This window comes from Nuphar pumila, chromosome 15, assembly GCF_984573655.1.
Source record: "Nuphar pumila chromosome 15, dmNupPumi1.hap1.1, whole genome shotgun sequence".
NCBI lineage: Eukaryota > Viridiplantae > Streptophyta > Magnoliopsida > Nymphaeales > Nymphaeaceae > Nuphar > Nuphar pumila.
In genome coordinates this window covers 10,776,484-10,796,638 of record NC_143263.1, presented here as the reverse complement: position 1 = coordinate 10,796,638, position 20,155 = coordinate 10,776,484, and the positions used below count along the sequence as shown (strand labels likewise).

At 38.4% G+C, this 20,155-nt stretch overlaps 2 protein-coding genes across 2 annotated transcripts in view; both read left to right on the top strand.

Moving 5' to 3' along the window:
- Positions 1 to 18,116, top strand: part of LOC149814466 (acyl carrier protein 2, mitochondrial-like) — a 54,201-nt gene extending 36,085 nt beyond the window's left edge. The window contains exon 3 of the mRNA XM_089989347.1: positions 17,903 to 18,116. Coding sequence (XP_089845473.1) covers positions 17,903 to 18,074 — 172 coding nt within the window. The 3' untranslated portion in view covers positions 18,075 to 18,116. The remainder of the gene's footprint in view (positions 1 to 17,902) is intronic.
- Positions 63 to 10,067, top strand: LOC149814467 (uncharacterized). Its single transcript, XM_089989346.1, has 2 exons — positions 63 to 2,151; positions 8,848 to 10,067. Exons 1-2 carry the CDS (start codon positions 973 to 975, stop codon positions 9,895 to 9,897), a joined length of 2,229 nt encoding a protein of 742 aa, XP_089845472.1. The 5' UTR covers positions 63 to 972; the 3' UTR covers positions 9,898 to 10,067.
- Positions 18,117 to 20,155: the final 2,039 nt, after the last annotated feature.

Genomic DNA, 20,155 nt, shown 5'->3' with positions numbered 1-20,155 from the left:
TTAGTTGATTTTCATTGATTAGGGCTTTGAATCAAATTTCATAAATTAGAGCTTTTTGTAGTTAATTTAAATAGAATTTATTATTTGATTTTCTATGATTATGGCTTTGAATCAAACTTTTTAAATTATAGTTTTTCATAGTTAATTTGATTATGATTTTTTTATTTGATTAGAGTTTTATTTTTATTTTTTATGATTAGGCATTGAATCAAAATTTCTTAATTAAAGCTTTTTATAGTTAATTTGATTAGGGATTTTCTTGTATTTGATTACGATTGTTTTTCTTTATTAAGATTTGAATTAAAGCTTTGTTTAATTTTATGATTTATTTTTTTTAATTTATGCATTTTTTGTTTATTTGTAATTTATTTTCTTGTATTTTAAGGCTTTATAATTTAATGGGATTTGATAATTTGATTTTTATAGTTAATTTGATTTTAGGGTTTGATATTTCTATGATAAACTTTCATAATTAAATGTAATATGACATTGATTAAATCATTTTTATATAAAAAAAATATCAATTCTTAGTTTTTTCAAATTACTCAAATTTTAAATATTTTTTAGTTTTAAAATTCAATATAAGATCCATATCCTGACCAAAATTCATAATAAACAGGTTAAAATACTCACATAGTTGAGCAAATCGAGTCTTATGATCCAAAACAAAGTTTTCCGACCCATTATCGGTGTGTTTGTGTTGTCAGCACATAGCGCAAAACAAAAGTTGGAGACAACCTTGACCTTAATGCGGTAGAACAGATAGAACACTTTTGTTCGTTAGTTTTGTCCAATCTTGAACGAGGCATCAAACAACCCCCTAAGGGCATCAGCTAGCAGTATCAGGCCTGCCAAAAAAGAAGCGATCTCGGGGGAAAGAAGAAAGGTTATCCTTCATTTGCAGAGAGAGCCGCTTCAACCCCCATTTTCACCAAACGCCGATCCCGAGATCCTTTGCTCTTGTAGCAACCCATGAAGTCCCTCTTCTCCAGGAACGCCCGAGCTCGCCTCCTTCTCCTCCCCCAAAACCCTTCAAAAACCCCTTCTCCTTCTCCACTCCTCCGAACACCATCACCTGCTTACATTTTCTCCTCTTCCTACACCGCCTTCGGTACCCCCCGGCTCGCCGATTCTGACCCTTCTTACAGCCGATGGATACCCAACAATTCTCCGTTTCTATCATCTTCTCCTCCTCTATCCAGGTCGATACGACGAGCGCACTCTCTGCAATATCTGCAGCGCGAAGATGAAGATCATCAAGGAGGGGAAGAAGAAGAAGAAGAAGAAGAAGAGGGCACCATGAACGAATTCCTCTCCAGATTCGTCTCCATCATGCGAGAAAAGGTCTCCGAGGCCTACCCAGATTGCAACAAGGACACCATCAACGGGATGCTGATTGTCATAATCCAGAGAGTTGTCGTCGAGTTCGAGCAGGGTTCGATCGAACACATGGTCTCGGATCCTTCCGCTTCTGCCTTGGCCATGGGAGGAGTTCAATCCCACGACGACCTCAGCCATGACTTGTGGGCGACCGTCTGGGAGGTGAGCAACCTCATACTGGAAGACATGAGGAAGGCGAGGAAGAGAGAGGAGATGAAGAAGTGTTTGCAGTCGGAGGACGTCAAGGAGATGTGCCGGTTCGCGAGGGAGGCGGGAGTGAGGGGAGACATGCTAAGGGAGATGAGACTCAAATGGGCGGAAGAGAAATTCTCCGAACGCGACTTCTACCGGAGCTTGGAGCGTCTCAAGGTAGAATCTGATGCTGCCGACGCTCAGTTAATTGAATCATCGGATGACAGTGTTGGTGCCTCTGGTGCTGGTGGTGGTGAGAAAACGTACCCTCCTTCGGTTTTATTGCCACAGAGACTTGGGAAGATCAAGTATCGAATATATGGACTGGATATGTCATACCCCGAATGGGGCGATGTTGCAGAGAGGCTACGCCAGTCTGAGAAGGTGATCACTCCGGAAGAACCCAAGTTGATAACTGGAAAATGTAAACTGGTCACGCAGAATATACTGTCATTGTCGGACACCGAGGATCCATCAGCTTTGTTGGCAGAGTGGGCAGAACTTCTTGAACCAGGGAAGGTGGATTGGTTGGCTTTACTGGATAAGTTGAAAGAACGTAATCCCGCACTCTACTTCAAGGTCAGTAATTCTAAATCGAGACCAATGTGGGCCATTTCGGTTTTTCTTAGTGTTATGTTGATTTTATCCATCCCTCCCTGATTCTCCCTTGCTACCTTCCCACTACTAGAGTTTGAATTCACAGTGAAATTTTTGGATATATATGCTTGATTATGTTCCAAAGCCTTCAATGTGTATCCTGAATGATGTTATTAAATGAGTACATCTTATCAACTGTGTATTCATGAACAGTCATAAATTTTGGCGATATTTTCAATTTCTAGAGATTTTTAGATTGCTAGGAATTCAAAGAACATGACAAAACCACGAGCTCAGATTTAAATATCATTAATTTAATTTACTGCTAGATCTTCCGTTGCTAATATAAACTGAGAACGAGATCTGTGATTTACCCATTCAATTCCCAACGATATGCTAGTGGACACTCATGTATTTAGGAGTTTCCTCCCACAACACTAAGACTCTTGCTCACATTGGGTCAGTATTGGTAGCCTTTGGCACATCTTTTGAACATGAAGACCAGCACATTATGACTGATATAGCATAAGGATGTTGTGTTACTGTATTTTTTGAACTCATACTGCTCTTTGTTTGCTGAGATGTAAGTAATTTTCAAGCTTGAGTTGTGTATGCATGTTCATGTCTGTCTATGTGAGCAAATTTGTTTGATATTTTATTGAAAGTTACATAGATTTTCTCATGTTTGACACAAAATTGCATGTGCAGTCACACTAAGAACATCAGTGATATGCCTAATACATGATTACTTTTATGTAATCAATCCCACATCATGATTTTTTATAATAATGCTCTCATTGTCATTTCTTGACAATTTAAAAATACTTGACCCTGTAAATTATTTTTCTAGCTATAAATTGCAGAATATGTAGTTGAATGGTATTATTTTAGCTTTCATATACTAGATTTTATTTGCATATATTCTTTATTTGATCCAATCAACATATGCACCAACATTAATTCACTGTACTTAAGTGCAATTCACAACGATATTCTAGCTTCATTTTTGGGCATCTTATGACATGTTAGCCATAACTCTTTATCTTAGCTGGTCCTATGTCACAATGTCTGACAACCTAAACTAACAACAATGTGATGTACAACTACACAATTCACAATTCACAATTCACAATTCACAATTCTTATGAGTCAGATTTGAAATTGGATGTTTCTAATAGTTTCGTATTGGAGGAATGGCTACACATAATAAATAACCAAACCCTATTCTACTGCCACATAATGTAAATCATAGAACACATGTTTCGCCATTCATTCCTCTAAAATTTTTATGGATGTGAAAAGTTCCCTCTAAATGTTCATTAGCTGCTCCCTTTCCTGATTGTTAAAACCTGTACCTGTAACATTTCAACTTATATGTATGAATATGTATATATAGGGACAATATAAGGTGGTCTGCACCATGATACCATACGGTGTTACACACTCTTGTTTGTATGGATCTAGTGACCAAATGGTAGATCTAACCGCAAAAATGTGTTTAACTTGGTTTATTTACTATGTTAAAAAGGTTTCATCATGTCTAATATGTCATATGGTCCTATTTTTTAGACTGAAAATCAACAACTCACAATTCATGAGAATAAGGGTGGTCTAGAAAAGGTATAGAACATTTTCAGTCAACTTTGACTTATGGAAATAGTAAATAGAACATGTTAATCATGATCCAAAGGTTGGATTTTGCATTTGGAGCTTAGATCTATGTAAATCAAGTGTGTACCACTACAGAAGCTCCCATATATATGATGGATGGCGCAGCAGAAGCACGCAATAACAAAAGAGAGAATAGAAGAAATATTAGGTCGAGAAAGAGAAGAAGATAGGTTAGGGTTTTTAAGGTTTGCTTCAAGAGGCTCACTTTCGGTTTTTTCACACACACATGATTGCTGAGCATGTCTCTATTTATAGATTGCATCTCTCAGTTTTTATTTGGCTCAACTTTTGCAGATAAGCTCAACGAGAGATTGTTGGAACGGGCAAAAGCAAACAATTAGAAAATAAAGGTTTCTTTTGAAAAAAAGAGTTTTCAAAACTGCCCAAGCATATCCACGAACTTGGCCTATTCGTGGATATGCCGAGATGTGCGAATAATGGCCACACACCCCAATATCTCTCACTTGGCCATATATCTGCCGACCTTGCTTCCACTATTGTGGGCTTTCCATGCACTGATTACGGATTTTCCATAAGGATGTGCTTCGTAATCACAAGTATCTTAATCCCATATGTGCCACTTGTTTTGTAAACAGATCCTCATGGATCCCTTTCGTGAGAGGATCTGCTACCATGTCTGACGATGGTAGATAATCAACGGTTATCTCATTCCGTTCAATCATATCATGTATATAGTGGTATTTTACCATTATATGCTTACTCTTAGAGCTATCTGCTCCACTCTTCATCAGAGAGATGGCAGCCTGGTTGTCACAAAAAAGGTGTACATGTTCAAATACATGATCTAGTTTTAAATCCCAGATGAACCTTCTAATCCACACTGCAAAGGTTGTGGTTGCATTACATACAATATAATCAGCTTTCTGAGTATACAGGGCCACACAACCTTGTTTTTTATACGACCTGGCTACTGCACCTCCTTCAAACAGAAAGATATAGCCAGAGGTAGACTTGCTGTCATCTTTGCATCCTACAAAGTCCGCATCTGAATACCCGATCAAATCAAGTTTGTCAGATTGAAAGCTCAATTGTAATCCTTTCGAGCCTTTCAAATATTGAAAAATTCTTTTGATAGTCTGCTAGTGAGGCCAACCAGGATTACTTTGATATCTGCTAACAAGACCTACTGCAAAACTTATATCATGTCTTGTACTGAGCATAACGTACATTAAGCTTCCAAGAGCCTGAGCATAAGGCACATCTAATCTTTGTTGGTCTTCTCTTGGACAATCACTTTTACTTAAGTTCACCCCTTTAGCAACCGGAGTCCCAATGGGTTTCGAGTCATGCATTCTATATTTCTTCAAAATATAGTCAATAATCTTTCTTGACTCCAGCTGAGAATTTTTTATTCTCGATTTCTGGTAATTTTGATTCCCAGAATGTATGCAGCTTCACCCATATATTTCATTTCGAAGTTGGTATACAACCAACTCTTTGTGTTGAATATCATATCATTATCATTTTCAAGTCAACGATATATCATCAACATAAAGAGATAAAATGCAAAAGTGACTCACTTTTCCAAACATATACACAGTGGTCTAATTGATTGGCTTCGTATCCAATCTTGGTTATTGCTTTATGAAAAGCCAAATACCACTGTCTTGGTGATTACTTAAGCCCATACAAGGATTTTTTCAACTTGTATACTTTATCACAATCTGTAACATATCCATCTGGCTGAAACATATAAATGATTTTTTTTAAGTCATCATTCAAGAAGGCAATTTTTACATCCATCTGTCATACATCCAGATCATAATGAGCTGCCATGGATAATATTATCTTGATGGATGCAAACTTAGCAACTGGTGAGTAGGTTTCAGTGTAATCAACACCTTCCCTTTGAGAAAAACCTTTGGCTACCAGTCTTGCTTTGAATTTGTCTATTGACCCATCAACCTTGTACTTATTTTTAAGAATCCATTTACAACCGATTGGTTTCCTTCCTTCAGGAAGATCAGTTAATTCTCAGACTTATTCTTTTCAATGGATTCTATTTCTTCATCCATAGCCCTTTTCCATTTTGATGCTTCATGTGATTTAATAGCATCAGAATATGATAGATTGTCGGTCATTTCATCTATATCTACTTAATATCATAACTCTTCGGTTAAATACACATAATAATCATCCAGATAGGATGGAGGAGCTCTAGTCCTCTTATGACCGCTTAAATTTTGAGAAGTAGAGGAGCTTGGATCAGTTGGTTCATTGCCTGACTAATCCACAGTTGGTTCATTGCCAAACTGTTCATCTTGATAATCAAAATCATCCAGTAAATCAAAGGGATCCTCAATAGGATCACTGGATTCATTGTTGAGTCCTTCTAGGAACTCAACATCTCTACTGTCAATCAGTCCCAACCTTTTGTGGTATAATATGTAGCCTTTTGGTCCTTTAGGATATCCGATAAAAATACCTCTAACAGATCTATTGTCCAACTTATCCATAGTTGGATCCAAGATTTTAGCATGTGTTACAGATCCCCATCTCTTGAGATGGCCTAAATCTGGTTTCCTACCAGTCCATCTTTCATACGGAATTGTTGGGACAACTTTGTAGAGCACTCTATTCAGGGTATACATTGTTGTATTTACAACTTCATTCCAGAAAACTTTGGGTAATTGTGCTCCTGCCAACATGGTCCTAACCATATTCAAGAGGGTTCTATTGCACCTCTCTGCAACACCATTTTGTTGTGGTCTTCTTGGCATGGTTCTTTGCCTGATAATGCCAAGATCTTTACAGAATTCACAGAACTCATTCGAGGTGTATTCACGTTACCTGTATGACCTAATTATTTTAATATATCTTTCAAGTTGTCTTTCAACTTTATTTTTAAATTCTTTAAATTTCTCAAGAGCTTCTGATTTGTGTTTAATCAGGTATATGTAATCGTATCTTGAGAAATCATCAATAAATGTTATAAAATATGACATTCCGCTGTAAGTTTTGACTCTGAATGGGCCGCAAATATCAATATGAATTATTTCTAATAATTATTTAGCATGTACAACATTAGGTGGAAAGGGTTTCCTAGCCATCTTTCCATATATACAAGTTTTACATTTTTCAAATTGTGATTCATTGAATGTAAGAATTATTCCTTGTTGAGCTAAATTTTTCATTTTATTTATGCTTATATGTTCAAGTCTTTTATGCCATGCATTTACATCAATGTTAAAGGTACAATCAATATAAGCAGAAACTAATTCTTTATTATCACACAACTTAAACATACAATGTTCTTTGATAAATGTTCCTTCAAATAGGACTCTACTATGTTTTCCTATCCTGACTTTCTCAGGACAAATCTGAGTTCAAACCCTTTTCCTGTCAATGCCGGGACAAAAACTAAGTTCCTCTTCATCGAGGGTACATAAAGAACTTCATTAAAGACACTTGTTCCACCTACATTAAGTCTATAAGACCTGATTCCACGTACATCGTAGTAGGTGTTATTTTTCATGTACACCTTGTGTTTCCTGGATCTAGTTCTTTCATGTTTACAGATCCATTTGTGGTCTTGGCTATGTGTCGGGTTGCTCCAGAATCAACCCACCGTCCTGAGAGTTCCTCGTTTGCAAAGAGGCATTCAGACACCACGCAGACAACTTCTTTATTATCAGGTCTTCTTTTGTTGTTCTGCTTCCCATGCTGTCCATTGCTCCTGTTGAAGGTCTTTGTCCTACAGTTCCTTTGGATGTGTCCCATCTTTCTACATTTGAAGCACTTTACTTGAGGTCCATTTCTCTGAGGCCTTCTGAAGTTAGTTTTTTGCCCTTTATTGAACCTGTTGTTTCCTTTTCCTTTAAAGTTATTGTTGTTCCTTTTAAAGGGTGCTTGATTGTTGGACGGGACATCTTGGGCTATCATGAGTTTTGACTTTTTTGTCCTTGACCATGTGTTCTTGTTCTATTGTCAGTTGGAGAGGTAACTCATTAAGGTTTAGACTTTTAGTATTCAGCCTAAGTGTTGTGGTTACCATTCTCCATGATACAGGCAGAGTATTCAAAATTGTTGAGATTTGCATCCTGTCAGGTATCACTTTTTCAACTATTGCTAAGTCTTTTGCTATGACCAGCACACAGTCTACATGATCTACTACGTTGTCAGAGAGAGAGAGAGAGAGAGAGAGAGAGTTTTAATACTATATGATCTAATTGTGAAATCATGGGTGCAATGCAAGTTGTATACACTCAATCTGGCCTCGGAGACGTGTTCAACACATTTTTTGCTACGAAGAGCACCTTGGACATAAAAATATGATTTTTTCTTATTCTTGAAAATTTGGTAGATTGTGGGTTGTTGATTTTTGAAGCCCTTGAACCTTATTTAATTAAAGTAGAGGGCTGATATCAGGAGCTCTGGAATTCAATTTCTCTCATCTTCCATTTTCTGTTGAAATGGTATGTTTTGGTGAAAATTTTGGTAGTTGAAATCATGCTTAGATGTTTCATTGTGGTCATCTAGGGCTTTAAGATGATCCCAGGTGGTGAGATAAACTTGGTGGTAATCTTAGACATAAGGTAGCAGCAATGAAAAGCTTTGCGAAGCCTACATAGAGGCACAAAACTAGTCCTTTTTTGTCATATTGTATTCATGTCAAACCAGTAGCCTGAACAGCATATTAAGGCAATATTGATGTTAGTGGTGATTTTGAGTCAATAAAAAGCTTGCATCTTTATGTAAAGACTTGGCATGAAGTTTTTAGCTGCTCTTTTTCCACATTCATGCTTTTGCTTTTGACTTGAAACTGTATTTATTTATATTTTTATATGATCTGAATAGAATTAGTACTTCAAGGTTATATTATAGGGAAAAGGGAAAGCTTTGAAAGGATTATTTTTCACATAAGCGCTTTTTTTCTTATTTAGTTGGTTTTACAGAGTAGATGCTTCAATGTTGCATTTGTGTTTTGTGTTAACGACTTAATTCCCTTTTTTATGTTTAACTTGTTAATATCTTATCTGATTACAGGTGGCTGAACTGATATTGAGCGACCAGTCCTTTGAGTCTGACATTCGTGACTACTTAAAGCTAATAGATGGCCATGCAAGGGAAAACCGTGTAGAAGATGCTGAAAGGATTCTTCAGAAAATGATGGCAAAAGGGATTACTCCAGACATTCTGACGCACACAATATTGATTCATATGTACAGCAAAGCAGGCAATCTTGACCGTGCCAAAGCAGCATTTGAGGACATAAGAAGCCATGGTTTCCGTCCGGATGCAAAGGCATACAACTCTATGATCATGGCTTATGTAAGTGCTGGACAACCAAAGTCTGGAGAAGCTCTCATGAGGGAAATGGAGGCAAGGGATATAAAACCTACTAAGGAGATATACATGGAGCTGCTGAGGTCCTTTGCTCAGCGTGGTCATGTTGATGGAGCTCAAAGAATTGTTAATACAATGCAGTTCGCTGGTTTTCAACCTGATTTGGAATCGTGTACATTACTTGTTGAGGCATATGGGCAAGCGGGTGACCCTGATCAGGCCAGGAACAACTTTGATTTTATGATCAAAGCGGGTCACAAGCCTGACGATAGGTGCACTGCCAGCATGATAACAGCTTATGAAAGTAAGAACTTGCTAGACAAGGCATTGGCCTTGCTGATGGATCTGGAGAAAGATGGTTTTGAACCTGGGGTTGCCACCTATACGGTCTTGGTTGATTGGCTAGGCAAGCTGCAGCTGGTTGATGAAGCAGAGCAGATCTTGAATAAGATTGGTGAGAAGGGGAAGGCCCCTTTCAAGGTTAACATAAGCCTCTGCGACATGTATGCAAGAGCAGGCATGAAAAAGAAAGCACTGGAAGCCCTGGGGATTGTTGAGGGTAATAAGAAAAGCTTGCGAGTGGATGAGTTTGAGAGGATCATACATGGTCTCCTAGCAGGTAGGCTTGTGAATGACGCGAAGAGAATCCATGAAGTCATGCAGGCACAGGGTCATCCTTCATCAGAGCCAATCAAAGTGGCACTCATGGCAGCTCAAGTAATACCTCGTCAAAAACCAGTGACCAGATAAGGCAGCCGATCAAGATCACATATTGGAGTTTCTCTCACTCCCTTGCTGTGTGTCAAGTATAACAGGTATTACTTTTTTTTCTGGTAATTCACATAATGTAAGGAAGACCATGCCTGGTTAAATATGATTTGAAAAAGAAACAAAAACGCCATCAATCTAGTGATCTAGCTTCAGAAGCTTCTTTCTTTCTTGTGATGATCTATAAACATTTGAACAAATTTAGGCATCCAAAAGACCAAAACAGAATGGTAGCTAACTGGTTAACGGTGTCAAAAGATATGAAGCAGATAATCTTGGTGGAAAAAAAGAGAAATGGAAAGAATACAGTTGCCTTCTCCTGGACAGAAGAGCTCTCATAACCCGATATGTGGTCATGCATATCAGCCATGTGGTCTGTATTGGATGGCATCTGTTCTCTAGAAATTGTTTGGTTGATTTTCATTTTATTTTGCTGTGCCAATGTCTCAAGAGTGGAGACCTTTAGCTTCCTCTTTTAAGTAGTCCATGACCATGATGCCCGTCCTCCTGGAGGCACTTGGTATAATGTGCAAGTGTACTACGCTATCTGATTCAAGTTCGTGAAATGTTTGGGACATGCAAAAATGGAAACTTCAAGCTCTCGATCATGGTTTGGGCTGATTAGTTTGATCAAATTCTTAATCAATTTCGATTCATAATCTTTTTTCTTTTTTTTTTTGAAAGCCCAGCTGGGGTTAGGCGGACCCCTACCAGAACAACAGCCGGCCCATGTGGCAGAGGGATTCAATCCTGGGCCTTCAGCTTGACACTGGACCCCACTTACCACATGGGATACCACCTTGGTGGTACGATTCATCATCTTGGTTTAGTCAGATTGTGTCAATTGAATTTGGTGTGTTGGTGGCACAATTTGTTAGGAAATGAAGCTTCAACCCATGGATCGAAGAGACAAGCATGAAAAAAAGCAAAAGGAGAAAAAATAATCACACGAAAATAAAGATTTTGTGGTTTGACAAGAATTGCCTATGTCCACGAGAGCCTTCTTCTTTATTGATTGGGCTACAATACAAGAGCTGAATTGCTTCCTTTAAATAGGAGTCTTTGAGTTTTACATTAAGTCTACCAGTATTGTTGAGTATAACAAGAAGTCTAGGATAAAATTATAGAATTACCTTCCCAAAAAACCCGTCTCGGGGCTTAACGCCTTCGAACCCCCACCTTACGAATAGGGGGTCGACCTTCTGCCAACTTACTACGAAGTTGGATTTGTATAAAATATAGATTTGTATTCAGGTAGGAAACATGCTCCACACTCCAACAATATTTTATTATTGAGGGGGTTTACTACATTTGGTATATGCTTTGCTCGGGTAGGCATTATCTACCTGTTTTGGGTAGGTTTTCAAGTTCTTTATTATTGTAACCCCATTCACTCAGGTCTTGAAACCGATAAATCATTTTGCTTGTGAAGGCGATCCCCAAATTTGCATGTGATTTTTTTATAGGATGGTGCATTATTTCACTACGAGGTTTGTTATAAACCTCACCTCATTCATCAACATGTCTCACATGTCTTATAGTACACATAAACAATTCAGTTTTCATAAAAGATTAATGCTTTTATTTTTTTAAATCAACAGGAGTATTCTAGGAAATTAACATTTATCAAAATGATTTCTTGATCCTCAAGTGGAGGTAGACCTAAGTTATTCCCATATACATATCGGGAAACTTGATATACGTGTGATTGGAGTTCACGTAATCGAAGTTTCACATTTTTCTCGTTCAAAAATAGATTCGGTTGCATATTTCTGAAACGTATCAAACTTATTCATTTTTTAACAATCTTTTGATGTTCGAACCACACAGTGTTATTGTTTCATAAAGTTCAATAATTAAGAATGTATGATGCATGCAAGCATAAAATCTGACACACGTAATTTTTAAAAAGAGCATTAAAGCATGCACACATATGTTAAAATGTGTGTACTTAAGTAAATCACACATAATTTAATAAAGCGTACAAAAAGCTGCATACGTAAATAAATGCATTTATAATTTAAAGAAAACAACATTCCCATAAATGGCATCAGAAATAAATATGCATATAATTTAAATAAAGCAAGTGTACGCAAAACTGTGTACATAAACAAATGCACGCATAAATTAAGAAAGGGACGTCTATAAAAATGCCATTGTAAATAAATACATGCACAATTTAAATAAAGCAAGATTTCATAAATTTGTGTACTGAAGTAAATCTTATATATATGTGTGTGTGTGTGTGTCGTAAATAGAAAATACTTATATTAGGATTTCACCATGATCATCGCGTGTATTTTTCCTACTTCAAAAAAAGTATGCCCTTTTAACGAATTTACGCATAAGTGACAACTTTCTCGTGCCCCGATATTCATGCTAGAGGTACAAAAATTCATAGATTGTGCGAGTTCGAAGTGCTAAAAAAAGATTCTTGTGAAACTACGACAAGAGCGATGATTAAAAAACAATTTTTTGATGGAGGTGGCAACTATGGCAGCACTGGGGTCGAACCCGAACCGATTTCGAGTTGACCAGACTAAGCCGTAGTTGGGTTGAGTCAAGTTGAGCTGAGATTAGTTTTGGTTAAACCGAGTTGGCTTGGCTAAGAATGAATTGAGTTGGATCGATTGCGAAGTGAACCTAGCTAGGCTCGGCTTGGTTGAGCCAAGTTAGGCTCAATCAAGGTTTAAACCAAGCTGGCTTGGTTACCATCGAACTGAGCTGGCTCAAACTGAGTTAGGATTGGTTCAAGCTCACTAACAGGGCTCAGCTAGAGGGGGCTTAACCGAGCTTGGTTCAGTTTTAGCCGAGCCGACACTGCAAAAAACACACGGGAAGGCTTGGCTCAGCTAGGGCTTGACCGAGTTGGGCTTGGTTGAGCTTTAGTCGAGCTCCAATAACTAAAGAGGGGGGATGTGTGTGTGTGTGTGTTGTGGGGGGGGGGGGTGCTTGGCTAGACTGGGGCTCAATCGAGCCGAGATCGGTTGAGCTTGAGCTGAGCTCAAAAAAATCAAGAGAGGGCTTGGCTCGGTTGAGCTCGAGCTGAGCCCTAAACTTTAGGGTGTCGGGGTTATGGCCAGCCCCGACACTAAGGATGGTTGGTGGGGCTCAGCCCCCCACCAACCTAGGTAGCAACCTAAGCGCAAGGTGGCGCAAGCCACCCTAGCTCTGGGTGGCTCAACTAAGGGGCAGTAGTAGCAACTGCTGCAAGAAAAATACAGTGGCCCTTTGCAGAAGAGCCCCTACTGCACTGCAGGGGACTCGAGCCTTGCTTGAGTGAGTGCCAGACGATAGCAGCCATAGCGGCTGATGTCATGGGCTGCCAGAAAAATAGGGGTCAACGATGATGCTACTATGTTGTCGTGAGCCAAAGAAGTAGAAGGAGCTCTGCTCCTTCCGAACACAAGCTCTGGGGTGCCAGTGAGAGGGTGAAAGAAGAGGAAGGAAGAAGAAGATGGCGGAGGGTGGCGAAGGCACCCCAAATTCGGGTGGCCTTTGGCGAGCCTCCCTTCGGCTAGACCAATAGCAACTGCAGCAGTTGCTACCGCCACTTTCCCCAGAAACTCGAGGGAGACGACAACACTAGATGCCCCCTCAGTGCCCCCAGCTTGCTAAAAAAGCAAGAATAATAATAATAATAATAATAATAATAATAATAATAATAATAATAATAATAATAATAATAATAATAAGAAGAAGAAGAAGAAGAAGAAGAAGAAGAAGAATTGAATTTGGAGGTTTTACTTGCAGTGGCTGGGGGCTTAGTCGGGACACCAGAGAGAGGAAGAGCGCATGGAGAAGGGGCGAGGGCACCGAGAGAGTGAAGAAGAAGAGAAGGGAGGTGGGGGTGGTGCCAGGATTTTGAAAACCCACACATAGAAGGTAACCCCCTCTCGATAGCGGTGAGGTATGAATCAAATTTTGGGTTTGGGTTAGATCCGGTTGGATCCAACCCCAAACCCAAAACACTTTAAAAGTACGAAAGAGTTGGATTATTGGATTGTGTTGCTTTCATTTGGATCCAACTTAATCCATTATATATATAGTGTGTGTGATTTAGATTTTGTTTTGGATTGGGTTGGGTCCATTTGTATTCAACTCAATCCATTATATATATTACATTATATATATATGTATATTTTGTGATTTGGATTTGGATTTTAAATTCAAATCCAATCCAAAACCCTATTATGAAGCCCAAATCTAATGCATATAGATTTGGATTGGGTCCATTTTGAATCCTATTTCAATTTGAATGAGTTTAAAACATTACAATAATATGGTTTTACTGGGTTGGGTTTGAATGGATTTGATCCCTATGTTATTTAAAATAAGATACACTTTAAAACTTTTTAGCTTGTAACACGACTCACACTTGTGACCAGTTAACCCGACTCTTCATAAGAGAGATAATTAGACTTTATGGAGTACCCGATTCAATTATTTTGGATAGAGACTCCAAGCTTACTTCATGATTCTGGCAAAGTTTCTAAGAGACACAGTTAAAAATGAGCACGACATTCCACCCTCAGACAGACAGATAGTCAGAACAAACCATTCAGACCCTAAAATATATGTTGCAAGCTTGCACTTTAGAATATAGTGACTTGTGGAATGATATCTTGCCTTTGATGGAGTTTGCTTACAACAATAGCTTTTAGGCAAACATAGGCATAACTTCTTTTGAGGCACTGTGTGGTCGACAATGCCGAATACCTTTGTGTTGGGATAAGGTCAAAGAGAGAAGATTGTTAGGGCCTGAATTGGTGCAGCGTATGGCAAACCAAGTCAGATTCATTCGGGAGCGTCTACTGGCAGCGCAAAGTCGAAAGAAAAGATATGCGTACTAGAGACATCGTGAGTTAGAATTTGAGCAAGGTGATCTTGTGTTCTTGAAGATATCTTCTTTAAAGGAAGTAATGTGTTTTGGTCATAGAGAAAAATTGAGTCCAAGATATATTGGTCATTTTCAGATACTCACGAGAGTTGGTCAGACAACGTATCGATTGGCTTTGTCACCTTGTCCAAATTTTATCACGTATTTTGTGTATCTATGTTGCAAATGTATGTGACTGATCCCTCCAACATATTATATGCAGTCGCGTAAGTATCGAAAAATCCAAAATGACCTAAGCATGAGTGAGAAACCCATAAAAATCTTAGATGCGAAAGTGCAAAAGCTGTGAAACAAAGATATATCGCTAGTATTAGTCAGATGGGGTCATCTCAAAAAAATGATGCCACATGAGACCACGAATCAGTGCATAATTTCTATAATTGTTTTCATGTAAGATTCAGGACAAATCTTTTTTTAAGGTGGTAGAATTGTAAAACCACCCGACAATGTTGGGTAAAAAGATAATGAAAAAAATAATACGAGAACATGGTATGACGGTTTCTCCAATTATGGAACCGCCTTTCCCCATTCTCGTCGTAGGAGGGGTGAGGATAAACCTTGCCCCCATGATCGCTAGGTGGGATGAGGTTTATCCTCACCCACCGTGAGGACTCTCTCTATAACGAGCCCTCACGGTGAGCCTCCCTACCCACTCAACATAGAGAGAAAGAGAGAGTTGCATAGAGTGGGAGGAGGTTATTGGAACACACCGTCGAGAGGAGCCATTGGCAGGTACGCCCTTTGTTTCTGTTCATCCTCCCCATCTTATTCCTTTTTCTTTTAGAAGGCTTGCAACCATGGTTGTCGACAAGTTGTAAAAAAAATAGACAACAAAACCGATGGCCATAGCTGCCAGCATTGTTGTAGAGAGAGAGAGAGAGAGAGAGAGAGAGAGAGAGAGAGGGAGGCTGACGACCAAAGGTTGTTGGCAACCTCTGTAGAAGGGAAGGGGGGGAAGGGGGAGGCAACCAGAGGTTTCTGGTAGCCCACAACAGGGAGGACAGGAAGAGTCTGTGCCCCTTCCCCCTTAAACCCCAAACGAGTCGGCAGAACGGACTCGGTCTCGGGTCTGGCGAGTCCTGGGTCGGTCTGGGTGCGACCCAAACCAAACCAAGTAAAAAAATAATAATAATAATTTAGTCGATCGAAACTGGTTTGACTCGATCGTATCGAATTGAACCGAACCGGCCTAGGTGTGAACCAGACTGGGTTGGGTCTGACCTAGACTGACTCGGTTCGGGTCTGTCCATATCGAGTCAGGTCAACTTCACTCAGTTGACCAAATCAGACCGAGTTGGGTCAGGTTTCAGTTTCCTGTTTGGATCTGGTTTAAACTGGATCAGACCAGATCTGGGTCCAGTTCGATCTAGTCAGTCTCGACCAATCCAAGCTGATTCGGATCTAGACAAAAATTTGGGTCTGGATCTGGTATGGAGTAGATAAATCAATTCTGGATCTAGATAAAAAATTGAGTCTAGATAGGTCCAGTTCGGAACTAAATCTGGATCTAGCTCAAAATTGTTCGAATTAGTGTTGGATCCAATATGTAGTTGGATCTTGATTCAATCTATAGTTAGATGGATCAGCTCTAGATCCAGATCTGAACAGAGTTTGGATCCAGACTGACAATTCTGGATTCAGTTTGTAATTTATTATAAATTTTTGATAATTCAATTGAATTTCAACCCAAACCCAATTGGGTCGAGACTAGGTTCAGTAAACCTAGTAAATCTAAGTTATAGTTACCAGTCTTATCAAATACACCAGCAGCATCTAGTACTAACAACTTACAAGCTATAACATTCATTTAGAATTATTGACTGACCACCATACACCATCCAGTTTGATTTGCAATGATGGCAAAAGGTGGTCAATATGGCTGCATATAGTATCATTTAAGAGTGAAGCGACAAAAACATGGCATAGTTTGGTTAATTTTCATAGCTGGCCACAATGATCAGAGGTCACAATCAATGAACATGATAGAAAAGAAATCCAAGTAGATATTGTCTGTAGTTTAGTGAACTTTGTATGCCATGATAAATAAAACTACTGGGAAAACCAAGGACCACGAATATTCGATTACAATATTCGCTTTTCTTGCCAATATGCCTCTGCAAGTGCTCAAACCTCAGTTCCTCTTGGAATTGGATTACAATATCCTCCAGAACTAGTGTATTTTCTAAGGCAACTGAATTCAAGGTTTATTAAGTTCCTCAAAGACTTCTGCACCAGTTGCAGGATTGAACTTTCTAGGAAGTTTCCTATGCCTCTCTATGACTTCTTGGCTCTTCTTTGCTGTGTGTGCATGCTTACTCCTTACCTAGCTCTTGATCCATTAAACAGTTTTCTTGCGTTTTCAATTGAGTCAGGAGCCAGAATCTGTCAATCATTAGAACCCTTACTCGTGAACTATATGTAATTAGTTATAGTTTTATTGCTTAAGTCTATGTTTAGAATTTTAGATGCCTCTGAAATTATATATATTTTAAATTGGTTCTATATTCAGTTATCTATGATGTTATTGCTGATGCCTACTATTTAGAAAGTTTATATGCAATTTCTGAAATTATATCAATTTTTTCTTCGTTGTATTTTATTATTTTTCATAAGAGAAATGCCAGCTTTTATGAATGTGGTACACTTCTGCTTTGTGCTAAGCTAGAGTGAACATTGTAGCTGGCACTTGATATCCCTTATTGACGTTCAACCTGCTTTTGGAGTTGGAGCTCTTTGTAGTTTTCTCAGTGCCTTGCCTCTGTTGTAATCATAATTTTTTTTTAAGAATCGAAAGGTACTTATATCTGAATTAAGAAATGAAGAAACATTTTAAATCGCATGTTTGTTTTGCATTCAGTTCGTGTATCTACTTGTTACATGCCAGGACACTTAGCCATAATTTGTGCGTCCCAGGCCTGCTACTGTGAGTATTATGAGCGTTAAACATATCTGCATACCATAGATAATACTAATAACTTCTTTAAGATGATTATTTCTTGTTGTCGTTGATCCAGCTACCTTATGTTTTTTATATCTGCATTTTACAACTTGCACAAAATGATGCATCATGTTCCTGAGCAGGTAACTTCCAACATCTCATTTCCAGAATGACCTCGGCCTTGACAGTTTGGATGCAGTGGAAATTGTCATGGCGCTCGAAGAGGAGCTCGGGTTCGAAATTCCAGACAATGAAACTGACAAGATTGATTCCATCAATGTTGCAGCTGACTTCATAGCTTCTCACCCACAAGCAAAATGATATTGCTAACTCTACTCTGTTCTTAAAACTGTTTTTTGCCTACTTCCCTTTCTATTGTGAACGGGGACAGATGTTTACATATGCATAATTTGCCAAGGGAGCTCGTAAACAAAGTTCATACATCCGTTCTTGGTGGAAATAAACGCTCATCAAACTCACTGGTCCTACAGTGTCTAACACAAACTTGACCTACATGGCCTCTCTCTCTCTCTCTCTCTCTCTCTCTCTCTCTCTCTCTCTCTCTCAATTTGGCTATAGGAACTCTGATTTACAAATTTTAATTGCATTGCTGCTTCATTCATTTCCATCTGATAGCATTCTGCTACCTGATAACATTCTGCCGCATTTAAGTATGATTAAACAGTGTTGTTAAACTTCCTAAAAATTAGAATCTTGGTGACAATGAATGTGACAATGCTGTTTCACAGAGGATCCAAGTCCATTTCATCTGGACATGAATTGGATCTAAACAATGCAGACTTGCAAGAAGACTTCTTGCTGCCATCCCAACACCAAACCTGGCGAGAATGATTTTGGCCTGATAACAAATGGTCATGGGTCAGATATGATCCTCAAATTTCTGGTTTGATTGTCAAATATACGACCTAGATCCTAGTTTGGAATGAACTGTCTTGCTATGGCCAAACGTGCGATTATATCGATATGGGTGACTTCATCTGCCACAAATAAGCCAGTTTCAATATGAATTGTGGTCGGCATAGCATCAATTCCTGGTGCCTGGATATAACTAGTTCCAACTCAACTATCCACCAAAACCTTTTACATTTTCCAAACATCACTGCCATTTGTTGAGTTAGAGACCTCAATGGTAGGGCTGGTTAACAAACTGAACAAATCATATTTCAGGCTCAGCTCATTTACCAGTGGACTGAGCTCATGACTTAGCTTGTGCTCGTATTTAGCCGAGATGAGCTCGAGCTTATATAGACCCTGAATGAGACGAGTCAAGCACAACCCATATGACAGATCGAGTAAGCTAGAGTATTTTTTTCAGAAACACAAGATCAAGGGGTTGATCTCTAACAAACTTAATACGCTGAACACATCCATAGGGTCTCCCACAACTTGTACCTATGAGTTACAACTCATTGATACCCTATGCATAACCATACAAAAGACTTATCCTATATAAAGAGAGAGACATGTTACGGTGCTCTGAGAGTACACATGATAGAGTTCGTACACATGCTAGAATTCATGGTTGTAGGTTGTATATTCTCAATTAAGCCTTATAGATGTACTCCACATGCTTTATTTGATAGGAATCATGCTTTGGATAATGTATTTTGGACATAAAAGTAAGATTTTTTAAGTCATAAAATTTAATACATTGTCAACCGTTGATTTTAAAAGGTCTTAAAAAACATACATATATGTTATAATCACATGATCCAAATCTTGTTTTCTACTAAATAATGCTTATAGATAATATCTATCGGGTCTGATCAACAAAAAAGTTTAAGAAATTTGACAATGTAAAGCTTTAATTAGGTGGGAGTAGGTAGGTACTTCCGTATCATTATATATATATATATATACCGCACTAAATAAAATATGTTAAATGGGTTTTTTTGGCTTTTTCAATATTTTTTCACAGTTCCGAACCCATAAATGTGTTGGGCACGGTTGATTTACTAGGAATCAACACCTGTATCATGTTTTCTATGAAAAAATGATTTGGATCCTCAAAACTTTACAAGGATTTTGGACTGTTGAATTTTCAATTATACAAAGCCACCCATACATCGGAATTGAATGTTTCAAAAGATGATCCCTATCAAATCAAGTACATAGATCACATCTTTACCATTATAAATTAAAAATAAAATAAAAAAACCTAAAAACCCCATTTAACATTAAGTACAAATGTAGAGAGAGAGAGTAATGGATGCAAGTTAAATGAAATATGCTAAATGGATTTTCAGTTCTTTGGTTTTTTTTTTTTTGTAATTCCGACCCCATAAATGTGTTGGACATGATCACTTTACAAGGAATCCACACCTGGATCAAGTGCTTTTGACAAAAAAACCATATTCGGAGCCTCAAAATTTTACAAAGAC

Excerpts from the sequence above, each read along its gene's own strand:
- LOC149814467 (XM_089989346.1), top strand. The coding sequence starts at position 973 with ATGAAGTCCCTCTTCTCCAGGAACGCCCGAGCTCGCCTCCTTCTCCTC. Across the intron at positions 2,152-8,847 it reads ATCCCGCACTCTACTTCAAG|GTGGCTGAACTGATATTGAG; the intron begins GTCAGTAATTCT and ends ATCTGATTACAG.